The sequence below is a fragment of the Miniopterus schreibersii genome, assembly GCF_964146895.1.
Source record: "Miniopterus schreibersii genome assembly, chromosome: 18".
Classification (NCBI taxonomy): domain Eukaryota; kingdom Metazoa; phylum Chordata; class Mammalia; order Chiroptera; family Miniopteridae; genus Miniopterus; species Miniopterus schreibersii.
In genome coordinates, this window is record NC_138121.1 from 6,117,668 (window position 1) to 6,131,274 (window position 13,607).

Below are 13,607 nucleotides of genomic sequence, written 5' to 3' on the forward strand. Positions count from 1 at the left end.
AGCCAGATTTTGGCGTTTGTCATTGTCACACAAGCTTTTACGCTTTGGGGTATGTGTACACACCAGTCTTTGTTTCGCGTGTTCTAAACGAGTCTTACCACTTGGCCATTTGAACGCCTTGCTTTTGAGATGTAGTCAAGTTAATACACATACTGTGTATTAATTCATTTTAACAGCCAAATATGGCAAATATACCACAGTTTATCAATCCATTTTCTAATGGGTTTTTACAATGAAAACAATACTGAAATGAGCTTTCTGTACATGTCTCCTTGAGTACACGTCCAAGGATCCCTGCAGAATGCAACACCCAGAGACTAGATGCAAGAGACTAGAATACACTAGATGCTAGTGTATAGCATCTCAGGTAAACCCGCTGTTTTCAAGTCACTCTCCAAAAGAGAACTTAAATTTCACCGCCGCCAGCAAAGATGAGAGCCCATCGCTCCAGACCCGTGAGCACGTGGAAGTGCCAGGTTTTTTGGTTTGTTTTAATTTCGCCCACCTGACGGCAGTGGAGCGGCATCTCAGTGCTGTTGGGTTTTTAACTCTCGTCATAGAATAAGCTGTTTGATATCTGGCTGTGTCTTTAGTGAGTCCACCCAATCAGCCCACAGCCCTGATGGCTTGGTCCTGCTGGGTCCCGGTGTGGCTTTTCTGCGGGCATGTGGCGCCTTCTCCCCACTGGCCTGGCTGGGGGGGCCCCTTCAGGGGGTTGGCACCAGCTGGCAGTAAGGGGCAGAGTCGGGGTTCAGCAGTTCCTGGGGGAGGGGGAAGAGAGAGAGGGATTGTTGTTAGGGGGGGTGAGAGTAAGGGGGAGACAGAAAACCAGCTAGAGACTGGGAGACATGGAGAAAAACGCACCCATACGGAGAATGGAAAGGCCAAGACAGAAAGAGAGACACGGAGACATGGAGATATTGGAAGAGCCGGAAAAAGGGGCGGACATGGAGTGACAGATAGAGACGGGAGAGACAGACACCAAAAAGGGTGAGAAGAGACAGAGAAACAAAGAGATGTGAGGAGATACAAGAAAGAGGGAAAGACAGAAGGAGAGAGAGAAAGAGAGGAGTGGAGACACACAGAGACTGACAGGCAGACCAACAGGGACACAGGGGGAGACAGGGACCCAGGGGCAGACAGGAGGGGTGGGTACGGCTGAGACCCAGGCCCAGGGAGGGGCCTTGACCCTCTGTGGGACCTTGCGGAGGTCCTTCCCCTCGCTGGGCTTCATTTCCTCCTGAGCAAATTCATAGCCTTGAATCCCTTTGACAAAAGAGGAAACTGCGAGCCCAGGAGGGGAAAGGACTCACCCAGGCTGTAACAGGCTTCCTGGGAGCTACAGACCCCGACAGTGGGGAGTGGTGGTGAGGACAGCCCCCTCCCAGGGGTCTCCAGGACCCTTCCCGACCTGCCTCCCCGCCCCACACCTGGTAGTGCTGGTTCTCTGGTACCTGCGGCGGGGGTGGGGGCAGGGGCTGCAAGGGAAGAGCACAGGTGAGCCAGGCCCAGGCACCTCCCACCTCCCACTCTTTGACCTTTGGGGTTAGGCCAGACCTGATTCCCAGGCGCCATCACCCCTCCCTGACTGCGGGGCCCTGGGTGAAGGGTACAGCCTTCCTGCTTCTCAGGGTTCTCCTCTGAGAGATGGGTGTGAGGACATTGCTTCACGGGCGGCATGTCCAGTGGCCTGCCGATCACACCATCGACACTCAGCCTCCCCGTCAACACCTGTGGTTCTACATTTTTAGTCTTAGCTTCTTAAGCTTCTCTTCTTATTTAACTTAATTCTTATTTTTATCAATCCTTCCCACCTGAGTATAAAGGGAATATATGCTCAGTGTAGAAAATAAAGACCAGAGAGGCACTAGAGCCCACCCCCAGCCTCCAGGCTCCGAGACAAATGCGCTTGATGCTGTTTCCTCCCAGTCTCTTTTCCTTCTGCTTTTAAATAAGGAAGGATGCTGGGAGGCAGTCACAGTTCCCAAATTGCGGGACGAGGCACCACAGCCAACTGGAGGGGAGGCACCAGGTCAGAGCAGGCTTAGCAGAGAGAGGTGGGGGCTCACCGTGGCGGTGTTCATGGGCCCCGTGTCACTAAGAGGGAACTCCAGGAGGGCTGGAGACGGCATCACTTCATAGATGTTGTTGTCATCTGAAGCAGAGGACAAGAGGAGAAGCCAGCTGACACGTGGCTGAGGCCCACTCTGGCTGCTGTTGACATTCATGTATTCATTCAACTAACGTGTGCAAACCCTTCTTCTTGCCCAGCCCTATGCCAGGGACACAGCAGTGACTGAGGCAGCCCGGCCCTGCCCTCCAGGGGCTCACAGTCTAGTGTGGGGACAGACCTGTCCCCAGAGAGGGATGACCTAGAGTGGGCAGGGCCAGAGTGGTCTGTATGGATATATATATCCATATATATATAAATATATGTTGTTTTGTTTTGTTTTGTTTGTTTGAGAATGGGAATGTTACATGTAAGAGATGAAGCCAGGAAAGACTGTGGGGGCCAGTTTATGGGAGTCCTTGAGAGACATGTTAGGGAGTCTGAACTTTATCCTAAGGGCACTGGGGAGCCATGGAAGGTCTTTGAGTAGAGTTTTAGAAGGGCACTGCCAGGAATGGTGTGAAGGCTGGCCCGGAGGCTGAAAGACCAGTGAGGAGCTGGGTGTGGGGATCTGGGCGGTGGAGCCTGAGGTGGGCTGTGGCCTGTTGGTGGCTGGGTGTGGTGGTGACTGGGGACAGGTAGTGCCAGTCACTGAGGAGAGGAGAAAAACAGGTTTGGGATGAGTGCTGATGTCCTCAGAATCTGTGGGCTGAGTTTGGGGACCCCAGAGAGGTCTGGGTGAGGCAAATGTTTGGGGGCCCCAAGCAGGAGAAGGCAAGGGGGTTTGTTGCTGGGGAGAAGAAAAAGCCATGAGGACGCTGGGTAGCAAGACAGGGCCCCCGACTTACCAGTGTTATGACTGGGGCCCAGCTCCAGTTTCCCTGTGGTGGCCGTCCTGGGGGCGTGAGAGGGAACCGACGTTAGTGCAGTCAAACGTTCAGGTAGGTGGAGAGAGACCCGGGGGAGCCAGAAAGCCCACCAGGCCCCAGAGAGATGGTCCCTGCTTCAGAGTGAGCCAGGACGAGGCCTGTTCAATCCATGTCTCTTCTCCCATAGTCCCCAGCCTCACAGCCCGTCCTCAGTTTCCCCAGCCTCCATCTTAAGCCAATGAGCAACGTTTCTCCAAGGTCACCATTTATATAGACCACCTAAGCAATTCTGCTCCATCCACCTGCTCATGATTTCCTTAATATTTCTCTGTAGGCACCCTCTCCCCCCCCCATGCTTTTCCCCCTCTCCTTCCCTCAAGGCGAGAACCTTTGCTCTTTCTTTCTCTCTCCTAAGCTCCAAGAGCCCTTCTTTTGCCTCTGCAACTGTTTCCTGAGCCCATGCAGCCCAGCTGGCTCACTTTTTCAACCTCTGTAACTTTCTAGATAAACTTTTGCTTGTATTTGAAAGAACAAATTTCTCTTTAAATTGGTTCATTTGAATACTTTTCTTTAAAAAGTACACTTGGCATCACTACCACAAATTTGTAAATTCACTGAGTAAATATTTATGGAACACCAACCATGAGCTGGATACTGTTGAAGACACTGGGGACACAGCTGGGAACAAGACCGACAAAGAGCCCTGGCCTCCTGGAGCGGACACTCTGGTGGGGGGAGAGAGAGAGAGAGCCATAGATTAGATGATAGATAGATGATAGATAGATAGATAGATAGATAGAGAATTCGAATAAACAATAAACAGTGGAGTGAGATATATTATAAAGGAAAATGATGAAAAGGAGCAGAAGGTGGAAGGGGTGTGTGTGCAGTTCCAAGTAGGTTGTCTGGGGAGCCTCACTGAGAAGGTAACATCTGAGCAAAGGCCTGAAACAACCAAGGGGACCAGCTGTACAGAAATCATGGGAAGAGAGTTCCAGGCAGCAGAAACAGTCTGTGCAAAGGCCCTGAGGCAGGAGCAGGAACTGTGAAGGAACAGCAAGGAGAGGAGTGTGGCTGGGAAGAGAGACTGTGAGCATGGGAAGAGGTGAGGTCAGGGAGGGGAGGTGGGGGCAGAAGACTGAGCTGGGTCTTATGTCCATGGTGAGAGTCATGGCCTCGACTCTGAGGGACCCGAGCTGACTGATTTTAACAGGATCTCTCTGGCTGCTGAATGGGGAATCGACTGTGAGGCCAGGAATGGAAGGAAGCAGGGAGACCCATTAGAAGCTGTTATATTATACATAAAAACTCTTTCCAACTAGACATAAGCAAAGAATGACCAGGAAGAAAAAGGAAAGCCCAACAATGATAGGAATGTGTAGCTGGACCTAGTCACTGATTTTGTCTTGATGAATGCCAGCGGGTGTCAGGCGCTAACAGCCAACCAGACCCTGAGTGAGATGTTCATTTGCCACAATCAGAGCAACGCAGAGAACAGAAAACAGATTTTTTTTCACCACGTATTTCAAAGCCTTTAAAAATACCAAACCATTAAAAAAAACACCCTTTCATATGGAAATATTTTAAACTTAGAGAAAAGTTGCAAAAATGGTACAAAGGACATCAGAGTTTTTACTCAAGATTGGCCTATTCTTTTTACTCCATTTGCTTTAGCATCTGTCTTCTCTCTCCCCCCTCCCCATATTTCCCCCCTTAACTATCTGAGGGTGAGTTGCCTGCATCAGGCCCTTTACCCCTAAACACTTTCATGTATTTAAATATTCCCATGCTTTTGAGTTTTTTGATGCCAAGTTGCCTACACTTTAGCCAGGGCTTTGAGAATCTTTGAGATCCTTTGAGTATCACTGGATGTAGTGGGGGGAAAGCTGGTTTGAGGGCATATGAGTCCCTCAGGCCGGGTTCGGATCCCAAGAAACTCCTGGCACTCACAGGCCAGTTCTATGCCATTTGGCAAATGACTTCATGTCTTTAAGCCTTAGTTTTCTCTAGAGTCTATGGCAAACTACTGCCTGAGGGACAAATCCTCCCACCACCTCTTTGGTTCCTCTGGGATGGCAGCTCTGGCTCCACTGTATTTATTATTTATCTAAGTTGAATTTACTGCGGTGACATTGGCTAATAAAATCATGTAGGTTTCAGGGGTACATTTCTATAATACACCATCTCTATATTGTATTGTGTGTTCAGCACCCCAAGTCAAGTTTCCTTCCATCACCACTTATCCCCCCTTTACCCTCTTTTACCTGCCCCCCCCACCCTGAGTTCACTCTGGTAATCACCATGCTATAGTCTGTTTATGAGTTTTTGTTTTTGTTTTTCTTAATCCCTTAACCTTTTTCACCCAGCCCCCCTCTAGCCTCCCCTCTGACAGCTGTCAGTCATCCTCTGTATCTATGAATCTGTTTCTATTTTGTTTGTTGCTCTGGCTACATTTTAAGGTGGCTCTGCTTATATTATTTAGGGGTGCTCTTTGCCACCCCTAAATTAGAACATCTCAGGAGAAAGACAAGTAAAGTGATGAAGGTTACGAAACCACAACACACGAGAAAGAGTTAAGGGAAGAGAGAAGGTTGCTGCTTTCATTTTCTGGGGATTACGGACTGGCAGAAAAACTAGACACCTTATCTGCAACCAGCTCAGTACAAGGTTCCGAAGAGGCTGATCTCATGAGGAAGGAATTTTTCCTGAACAGGCCGTCTCCTGGGGAAACAGGCCCCAACCTCTCCCTCTCCCGCCATGCAGAGGTAGGCAACATCTGATGAGTTTGCTTGCCCACCACCCACTCCACTTCTTTGGCAATAGCACCTGGTTTTCCTTTGGGGGACCCCTCCCCACTCTCAATCCATTTGATCATGTGACTCTGGGTCTATTTCCAGCTCCAGAGCTGCACTAATAGCCCATGTTCGGCCAATTAGAGCATTCCAGCACTGAGCCACGGTGACCAGTCCATGTAAGGACATGTGATTGAAGGTAGCCTTGGGTGGTGGTTGAGCTGGTGGGGTATATACCTGCAGCCACTAGAAGCTTTCTTGTCACACTACATGGTGAGAACCTGCCTGAGACTAAAGCCACTGTGGAGAAAAGCAGAGTTGAGAGATGTATGGAGGAGTTTCTTGACAAAATTGAGTCCCTGGATCCAGCCATACCTGAAGCTTATGTAGGACAAAAACACTTTCTAATTCTTTGTAAGCCAGTTCAAGCATTGGGTTTTTGTCCCTTGCAATGCAGAATGCTGTCTGATACAGGGCAGAAAGATCCTTTCACCTCAGGAGTTCCAAGATTTGATGAGATTGCGCATGATTCAGATGCTGTGACTTGTGGAAGAATCCACTAGTGGGATTGATTGAGAGGGTTGGGCAGGAGACAGAAGGAAAGCAGAGAGTGGCCTGGGGCCCTTTACCTGTGGCCCTGGCCCCTCCAGCCTCTTGTCAGCAGGAGATAGGCAATGCTGCCGATGAGGAGAGACCCAGCGGCAAGAGATCCAATGAAGATGGCGGCCACAATCCCAGCGCTCACAGGCAGGTGTGTAATGGGCAGCTCCGTAAACTTTCCTGAGGAGTGTCAGAGATTAAAGAGCACTGATATGTGACTGCAACTACCAGCCCAGAGCTCTCTCCTACTTTTCAGACCTGAGTATCCAACCGTCTGGCTGATTCCACTGCACATAAAACCCAATGTGTCCATGCCCAGCCGGTGTGGCTCAGTAGGCTAAGCATTGTCCCGTGCACAGAAAGGTTGCCGGTTCGATTCCCGGTCAGGGCACACATAGAAGGCAACTAATTGATGTTTCTCTCACATTGATGTTTCTCTCTTTGGGGGGGCTACAGGGGACTTGACTTGCAGGGTTCTCAAACTCAGCATGTCAGATTCGGAACAAAGCCTACATGACTTCTGGCCCCCACCATGAGAACTTCCAGCCTTCAAACTCAAGTTGGACACTTATGTCCCAACCCTTCTTTGGCAGCTAAGTTCATAGACTCTGAGGTCAGAATACTGGGGTTCTAGTCCTTGCTTCCTAGTTGCTTTTGTTGACCTTGGGCAGACTGATCAACCTTTCTGTGCCTGTTTTCCCATCTGTGAAATGGGGATAATAAGAAGACCTACCTTGTAGGGTTTTTGTGAAGACTGAATGACTTTACACACACCAGGAGGTCACTTTGGGTGGAGGATAGAAAGCTGTTCCTTTTCCAGAAATGGTACCAGAAACTTTTGCACCTTCTGTCTCATCCAATCCCCACAACAGCAGGTGGAAATTCAGTGGCCTCCCTGAGTGACTCAGGAGGTGGGGCAAGGCTGAGGCTGAGGCTGGCTCAGGGAACCTCTTAGGTCCTGTCCTTCCCTCTCACTCACTCATTGCCCAATCTTCTTACACCATCCAGGCCCCCTCGGCCAGGACCTGCTCGCTCTGACACCTGCTGCCAGTCCACCCGCCCAGTCTCATCACCGGGGCTCCCTTCCTCACTGTCCCGGCCGCCCGGCCTTCGCCCGCGCTGTTCCCTCTGCCCGGCATGCTCTTCCCATGCGCCGTAACTCCTGCTCGTTTCCCCATTCCCAGCTCTGCCAGACGCTTTCTCTGACAACCCAGGCCACGGAGACTCCTGATACACCCTTTCTTCAGAGTTTACTTACTTAGTTACGCAATTAGTGGCTTAATGTTGCTAGAGCGGGCACGTGGGTGCCCCTCATCACCGCCACCCCCCCCCCCCCCGCGAAGCCTCCTTTCCGGAGGGATCGGCCCCACCCCCAGTTCTGCGTGGGGCCCCGTTGGCTTATTCCAATCAGGCTAGTCCCGCCCCCTGTCGCAGTGATTGGATCAGGATGGGCAGCCGAGCAGATGTAAGCCAATAGGAACTCGTCATTCTCTCGGCCTTAGTGATTGGTTCAGGCTTGTCCAACCAGAGTGAAGTGAAGGGCTGTAGTTGGGCCTGGGAGGAAGACATCCCTCGCTCTGGAAGCGGTCGAGTTGTGAGGCCTGGGGACGCGGGAGCCGGTTTGCTGCTAGGAAAGCGTTATCCACGCCGCCTTGTTTCTTGGAAAGAGAGCCTGAGTTTTAGCTGGGCAGAGGCCTGCCCCAAATAAAGACATTTTCCAGCCTCATGCGTGAGCAGCTCATTTAAATACGCCGAACAACGCGTCTCCTTGCTTCCGACATAGAAACCCCGGGCAATTTCACATACGAATTTTTGTGTCCACGTTTCCCCATTTTATAAGGTCACCAGTCATATTGGCTCAGGGCCCACTCTAGTGACCTCATTAGGACTTGATGACCTCTGTAAAGACTCGATTTCCAAATAAGGTCCCATGCTGAGGGACTGCGGGTTAGGACTCAGCATCTTTTCCATCTGTTCCTTTGCTGCTTAAATCAGCCAGAAGCAGTTTCCGCCGCTGCAATAAAAACCCTTCCTGGTTCACATGACGAAGCGCCCTCTTTTTATAACTCGTTGTATTTTCTGCCTTTGATTATGAACAGCAAGCATGTAAATAGGAAGCCTGTGAATCACTGCAGTTTCCAAAGCTGATGGCAGCGGCTCCTGTGGCAGGACCTTGCTATTCTATCCAGCAGAAGGGTCGAGTCTCTGTCCTGTCCCTTCTATAAACTGCCTCTCACACAGCAGGTGCTCATTGGATGTTTGTTGAATTAATAAATGAATGAACGAATACGGTTTCCCAGTGCCCCGCAGGCAGGCAGGCAGGCAGGCAGGCAGGCACAGTTTTGCTGAGTACTTTGTCCACATGCTCTAACCACTGAGCAAAACTGTCTAGGGCTGGAGACATTTTTGGTTGTGGCTACTGGAAGGGGGCCACTGGCATCTAGTGGGGAGAGGCCAGGGATGCTGCTCAATGTCCCACAGTGCACAGGACAGCCCCCTGCTATAAAGAATTAACCAGTTCAGCCCTAGACAGTTTTCCTCAGTGGTTAGAGCATTGGCTGGCAGTCTGAAGGGTCCCAGGTTCAATTCCAATCAAGGGCATGTACCTTGGTTGCAGGATCGATTCCCAGCCCAGGTCAGGGTGCATGCAGTAGGCAACCAATTGATGTGTCTCTCTCACATGGATGTTTCTCTCCCTCTCTCTCTCTCCCTCCCTTCCACTCTTTCTGAAAAGCAATGGAAAAAATATCCTCAAGTGAGGATTAAAAAAAAAAAAAAGAATTAACCAGTTCAAAATGTCAACAGTGCCCAGGCTGAGAAGCTATGCTCTAGGGCATATTTACAACAGTACCTGGCCCATAACTAGTGTCCAAGAAATGTTAGCTGCTGCTGTCCATTATCCTGTCTCTAGCGCTTTGTCCAGAGTGGATTCATAAAAAACCACTTGGCGTATGAACATAAAGATTGAGTGATATAGTGTATCCCTTCGGATCAGGCACACACTAGGTGCTCAATAACTATTTCATTAATGAATGCATATGAGGAGTAAGTGGGATGGTCCATTCTCCAGGCCTGGCTCTGTGTTTGTCACTCAACAGATATTTTATTAGCTAAAGCATGTGGGGAGTAAATATCTTCAGGGCCTGGCACACAGTAAGCACTTAATCGATGCGTGAACAGAGGAAGTGTTTGCATAGGGCCCAGCACGTGGTAGCTGCTCAGGGCGCATTAGCCTCCCTGCTTCCTCCCCCAGCACCCAACACTCACCCGCCACCTGGACCTCAGTCTTGGCCCGCAGGGTCCAGGCAGGGTTCATGGTAACCTCTACTTGGTAGGTGCCGCTGTCGTTGGGCTGGGCGTGACGCAGCAGCATGGAGCCGTTGGGGAAGCCAACGATGTCACGCTGCATCATGGCACTGCCGTCCCTCTGGGGCCGCTGTATATCAGGGATGTAGGTGAACAGCCTTGTGCCACCGTCTGTCTCCTCCCCCTGGTACCAGATGAAGTCTTGGAAAGTGTCTGGGATGCCCTGGACAGACAGGAGGAGGTCCTGGTTCTGTTGAGGTCGCTCTGGAATCTTCTGGATGCGGAGGGCCGCCCAGGAGCTGTGGGGGATCCAGAGGGCCAGGACTGTGGCTGTGGGGAGTTACGGGCAGGGCTGAGATCAGAGGTGTGTTGGGCAGGGACCGTAGCTTTCCCTGCCCTGTAAGCCCTCATCTAGGGGTAACACTCTCTGAGTACTGTTCATTGGAAACAGTGCTGGGGTTGATTAGTGATGTCTGCCCTGGGTTCGAGAGTGGAAACCCAGGTATGCATGCCACAGATTTGCCACTCCATTGATCCAGAAGGTTTTTCCACCCTGAGATGCTGTGTGATCTGCTTCTAAGCACTGGGAGTCTCTGAATTCATTAATTCTCTCTTGTAACCAATACTTATAGGCATATATATTATTTATGCTACAATACCAGTTATATATGATATGTCTAAAATTCCCAAGATTTCTGGGCACTGGGGATATAGCAGGGAACTACATACACAGATAAATTCCTGTCCTCATGGTCCTAACATTCTAGAAAATTCCATAGATAAAATGGTGATGGGGTTGTGACTCTGCTTCTCCCCCTTTCATCTTACTCTAATAATTTCATCTTTCCTGACAAGTTTTCCTTCTTCAAAGGGGAAACCTCAAACCCTGTGCTGAGTCCCACCTTCTCACCTGGGTCCTGGGGGTACATTTCCTCCTTACCTGAGAGCAGGAGGCCCTTTGAGAAGTAGCTCTGGGTCCTCAAGGGAATCTCCATCTTGGCGTCCTGTGGAGATGCCAGGGGTCTACCTGTTGGACACTGAGGGGGCTGGAGGGCTGGGCCCTGGCTGTCTGCAGTGGGCTAGCTCAGCGAGGATCCCGGGGGTGCCTCCGAGACATGGCCGAGGCAACCGAGCCCCAGCACCCTTTCCACAGGCTCAGAGATTTCACCTGTGCTCCCTGGGATGAATGTGCAGACACTGGTTGAACCAGTTTCCCAGGGTGATTGGGGAACTTCCTGGGGCTTCCCAGCACTCCTCCCTTGACTCCCTTCAACCTCTTTTTCCCACACAATGTGACTGTCAGTAACAAGAACAGTAATTATAACAACAGTTATAATGGCCTCTGGTTGAGCAATGCCCCCCACACACCCCTGGGCCCAGCATATACTACCCCATTCAACACTCACCATGAGTAACTGTTCCCATTTTAGAGATGAGGAGACTGAGAATAAGTGGCAAGTCTACCAGAAGGGGGAGATGGGATTGGACCCATGGCTGGCTCATTCTAAAGCTCTTAGCATGGTTCTTCAAAAGCAGTCAGTCAGTCAGTCAGTCAGTCAGTCAGTCATTCATTCCAACACACACTCCCTATGCCCAGCTCCATGCTGGGCGGTGCTGGGGACACAGTGATGATTAAGACAGCTCCTGCCCAGCTGGCATGGCTCAGCACTTGAGCATTGACCTAGGATCCAGGAGATGGGGGTTCGATTCCCAGTCAGAGCACATGCCTGGGTTGCAGGCTCACTCTCCAGCTGGTGGCATGCGGGAGGCAGCTGATCAATGGCTCTCTCTCATCATTGATATTTCTCTCACATGTCTGCATGTGTGTGGGACAGACCGACCTCCAGATAATGATGATCCAGAGTGATCAACTCTGGGTTTGAGAAGCTCGGGGGCTGGGAGAACCCAAGGGGATGCTTCATTCAGCTTGAGGGGCAGGGAGGGCTTCCTGGAGGCGGGGACAGCTGTGATCTGGAGTAAGAGAAAGAATGAGGTAGATAGTGGAGCAGGATGGGTTAGGTGAGGTGTACCAGGTGGGGTGAGGTGAGTGTTAATAGCACAAGCAAGCAAAGGCTCAGAGGCTGCACGCCACTGAGATGCTTTGAGGAAGCTGCAAAATCCTGGACGAGTGGGGGCCCAATGGGAGAGGGCCTGTGACTGGAGAAGTGTGTGTGGGGTCAATTATAATTTTGAGCTCTGTTGGGACAGAGTCTGGGTGATGAAGGGCCCAGGGTTGTGCTAATTACCATATGGCTATTAAAATATAAATTTAGCCCTGGAAGGTGTTCTCAGTGGTTAATGTCAGCCCATGTACCGACTGGTTGTGGGTTTGATCCCCGGCCCTGGTCGGGGCTTGTGCCCGAGGCAACCAATCCATGTGTCTCTCTCACATCGATGTTTCTCTCCCCCCCCCCCCCCCCCCCCCCCCCCGCCCCCCTTCCCTTCCACTCTCTCTGAAAATCAATGGGAAAAATATGCCCGGTAAGGATTAACAACAAAACAACGACGGCTTTCATTCCATTTGCAATTTTTAAAAAAGAGTAGATTTATTATAGAAACTTAGTACAGACTCAAAAAGAAGAGCGTAAAATGCATCCATCCTCCGGCTTTCCAGAGAGGGAGCCACAGCTAGCACTCCAGGCTTCCAGGGCTCCCCCCCCCAGCCCTCGCCCCTCCTCCCTAGCTCCGCAGGGCAGGTCCTGATTGGCCCAAGCCTCCCGGGCGGTGCCCCGCTTCTGGCCAGGGATTGGTTGATCAGCACCGGCCAATGAGACGGAGGGGCGGCTGCTGCAGAAGCTCGCTCACGTGGATGGGCTGCTTCTCGGGTCCAGAGCCCGCTGCCACCCGGGATGCGGCAGCTGCCTTGGCACCAGCCTGAGGGTGAGGCCAGCATGTGGAGGAAGGCAACAAACAGAGCCGAATTCCACACATGGTGTCTGGGGTAAAACCAGACGATCCAGTTTCTTGTTTCTAATCCTAGCCCAGGCTAGTTGGGGGGGGGGGTGGCAGTGGCGGTGGCGTGTGCTTTCTGTTATTGGTGCTTGAAGCATCCCGATCATCATATATACATATACATATACATATACATATATATACACATATACATATACATACACATATACATACATATATATATAATGTAATACATATACATACATACATATATATATATATATAATGTATCTTTATTGACTTCAGAGAGAGGAAAGGAGAGGGAGAGAAACATCAATGATAAGTCATTGATCGGCTGCCTCCTGCACGCCTCTGACTGGGGTTGGAGCCCACAACCTGGGCAATCGAACCATGACCTCCTAGATCCTAGGCTGATGCTCAACCACTGAGCCACGCCCGGCCAGGCCTGATCATATTTTTATATAGTGACAAAGATTCTCTCATTGATTGAACTTGATTCAGGGTCCCCTGAACTTTTTTCTAACTAGGTTCTGACTTTTGGACTTCTGTGTTCATCTCTACATTGTCCAAATTTTAGCAAGAATTCTCCTAAGTCAGTTTAATTAGGACTCCCACCCTTGTGACCCTGGGCAAGTCACTTACCCTCTCTCAGACCTTCACCTGCTTTGTCTGTGAAATGGGGAAGGATTCTCCTTTCCACAATGGGTACAGTGAGGAGGATATAAGATATGAATCACATGAGGTACAGAGTGTAGTGGCTGGCACATGGACGGCCCTCAACAGACAAGATTCGAACTTGGGGCCGCTATTCTTATTGCTAATCATAATGACATGGTAGGTGGCCTTCTGTTGGTCACAGAAGCCTGAATGTTCCTCAAATGTTAGGTATTTCCACATAGGAGTTTCATCCATACTCAGTTTCCCTTTTCCTGCCATCTGCCAGGATTCTCCAGCAGCTCAGAAGGGAGTGGCCAATCTCATCTACAGTGTGATTTCTGGGGGTGGCGACCACAGACA

At 50.6% G+C, this 13,607-nt stretch overlaps 1 protein-coding gene across 1 annotated transcript; it reads right to left on the reverse strand.

Moving 5' to 3' along the window:
* Positions 1–308: 308 nt before the first annotated feature.
* CEACAM19 (CEA cell adhesion molecule 19) lies at positions 309–10,809 on the reverse strand. The gene is made up of 8 exons (XM_081119036.1): positions 10,618–10,809; positions 9,639–10,007; positions 6,401–6,551; positions 3,621–3,704; positions 2,959–3,005; positions 2,070–2,155; positions 1,431–1,478; positions 309–761 (listed from the first exon to the last, which is right to left on the reverse strand). The coding sequence occupies exons 1-8, from the start codon at positions 10,670–10,672 to the stop codon at positions 708–710; spliced, it is 894 nt and encodes a 297-aa protein (XP_080975162.1). The 5' UTR covers positions 10,673–10,809; the 3' UTR covers positions 309–707.
* Positions 10,810–13,607: the final 2,798 nt, after the last annotated feature.

What these genes read in the sequence shown, in the direction of transcription:
- CEACAM19 (XM_081119036.1), bottom strand. Translation starts at nt 10,672, where the DNA reads ATGGAGATTCCCTTGAGGACCCAGAGCTACTTCTCAAAGGGCCTCCTG. An exon ending in TCAACAGTATCCAGCTCATG is followed by an intron (nt 3,006 to 3,620) that starts GTTGGTGTTCCA and finishes TCACGCCCCCAG; the next exon opens with GACGGCCACCACAGGGAAAC. An exon ending in GGCCCATGAACACCGCCACG is followed by an intron (nt 1,479 to 2,069) that starts GTGAGCCCCCAC and finishes CTTCCCTTGCAG; the next exon opens with CCCCTGCCCCCACCCCCGCC.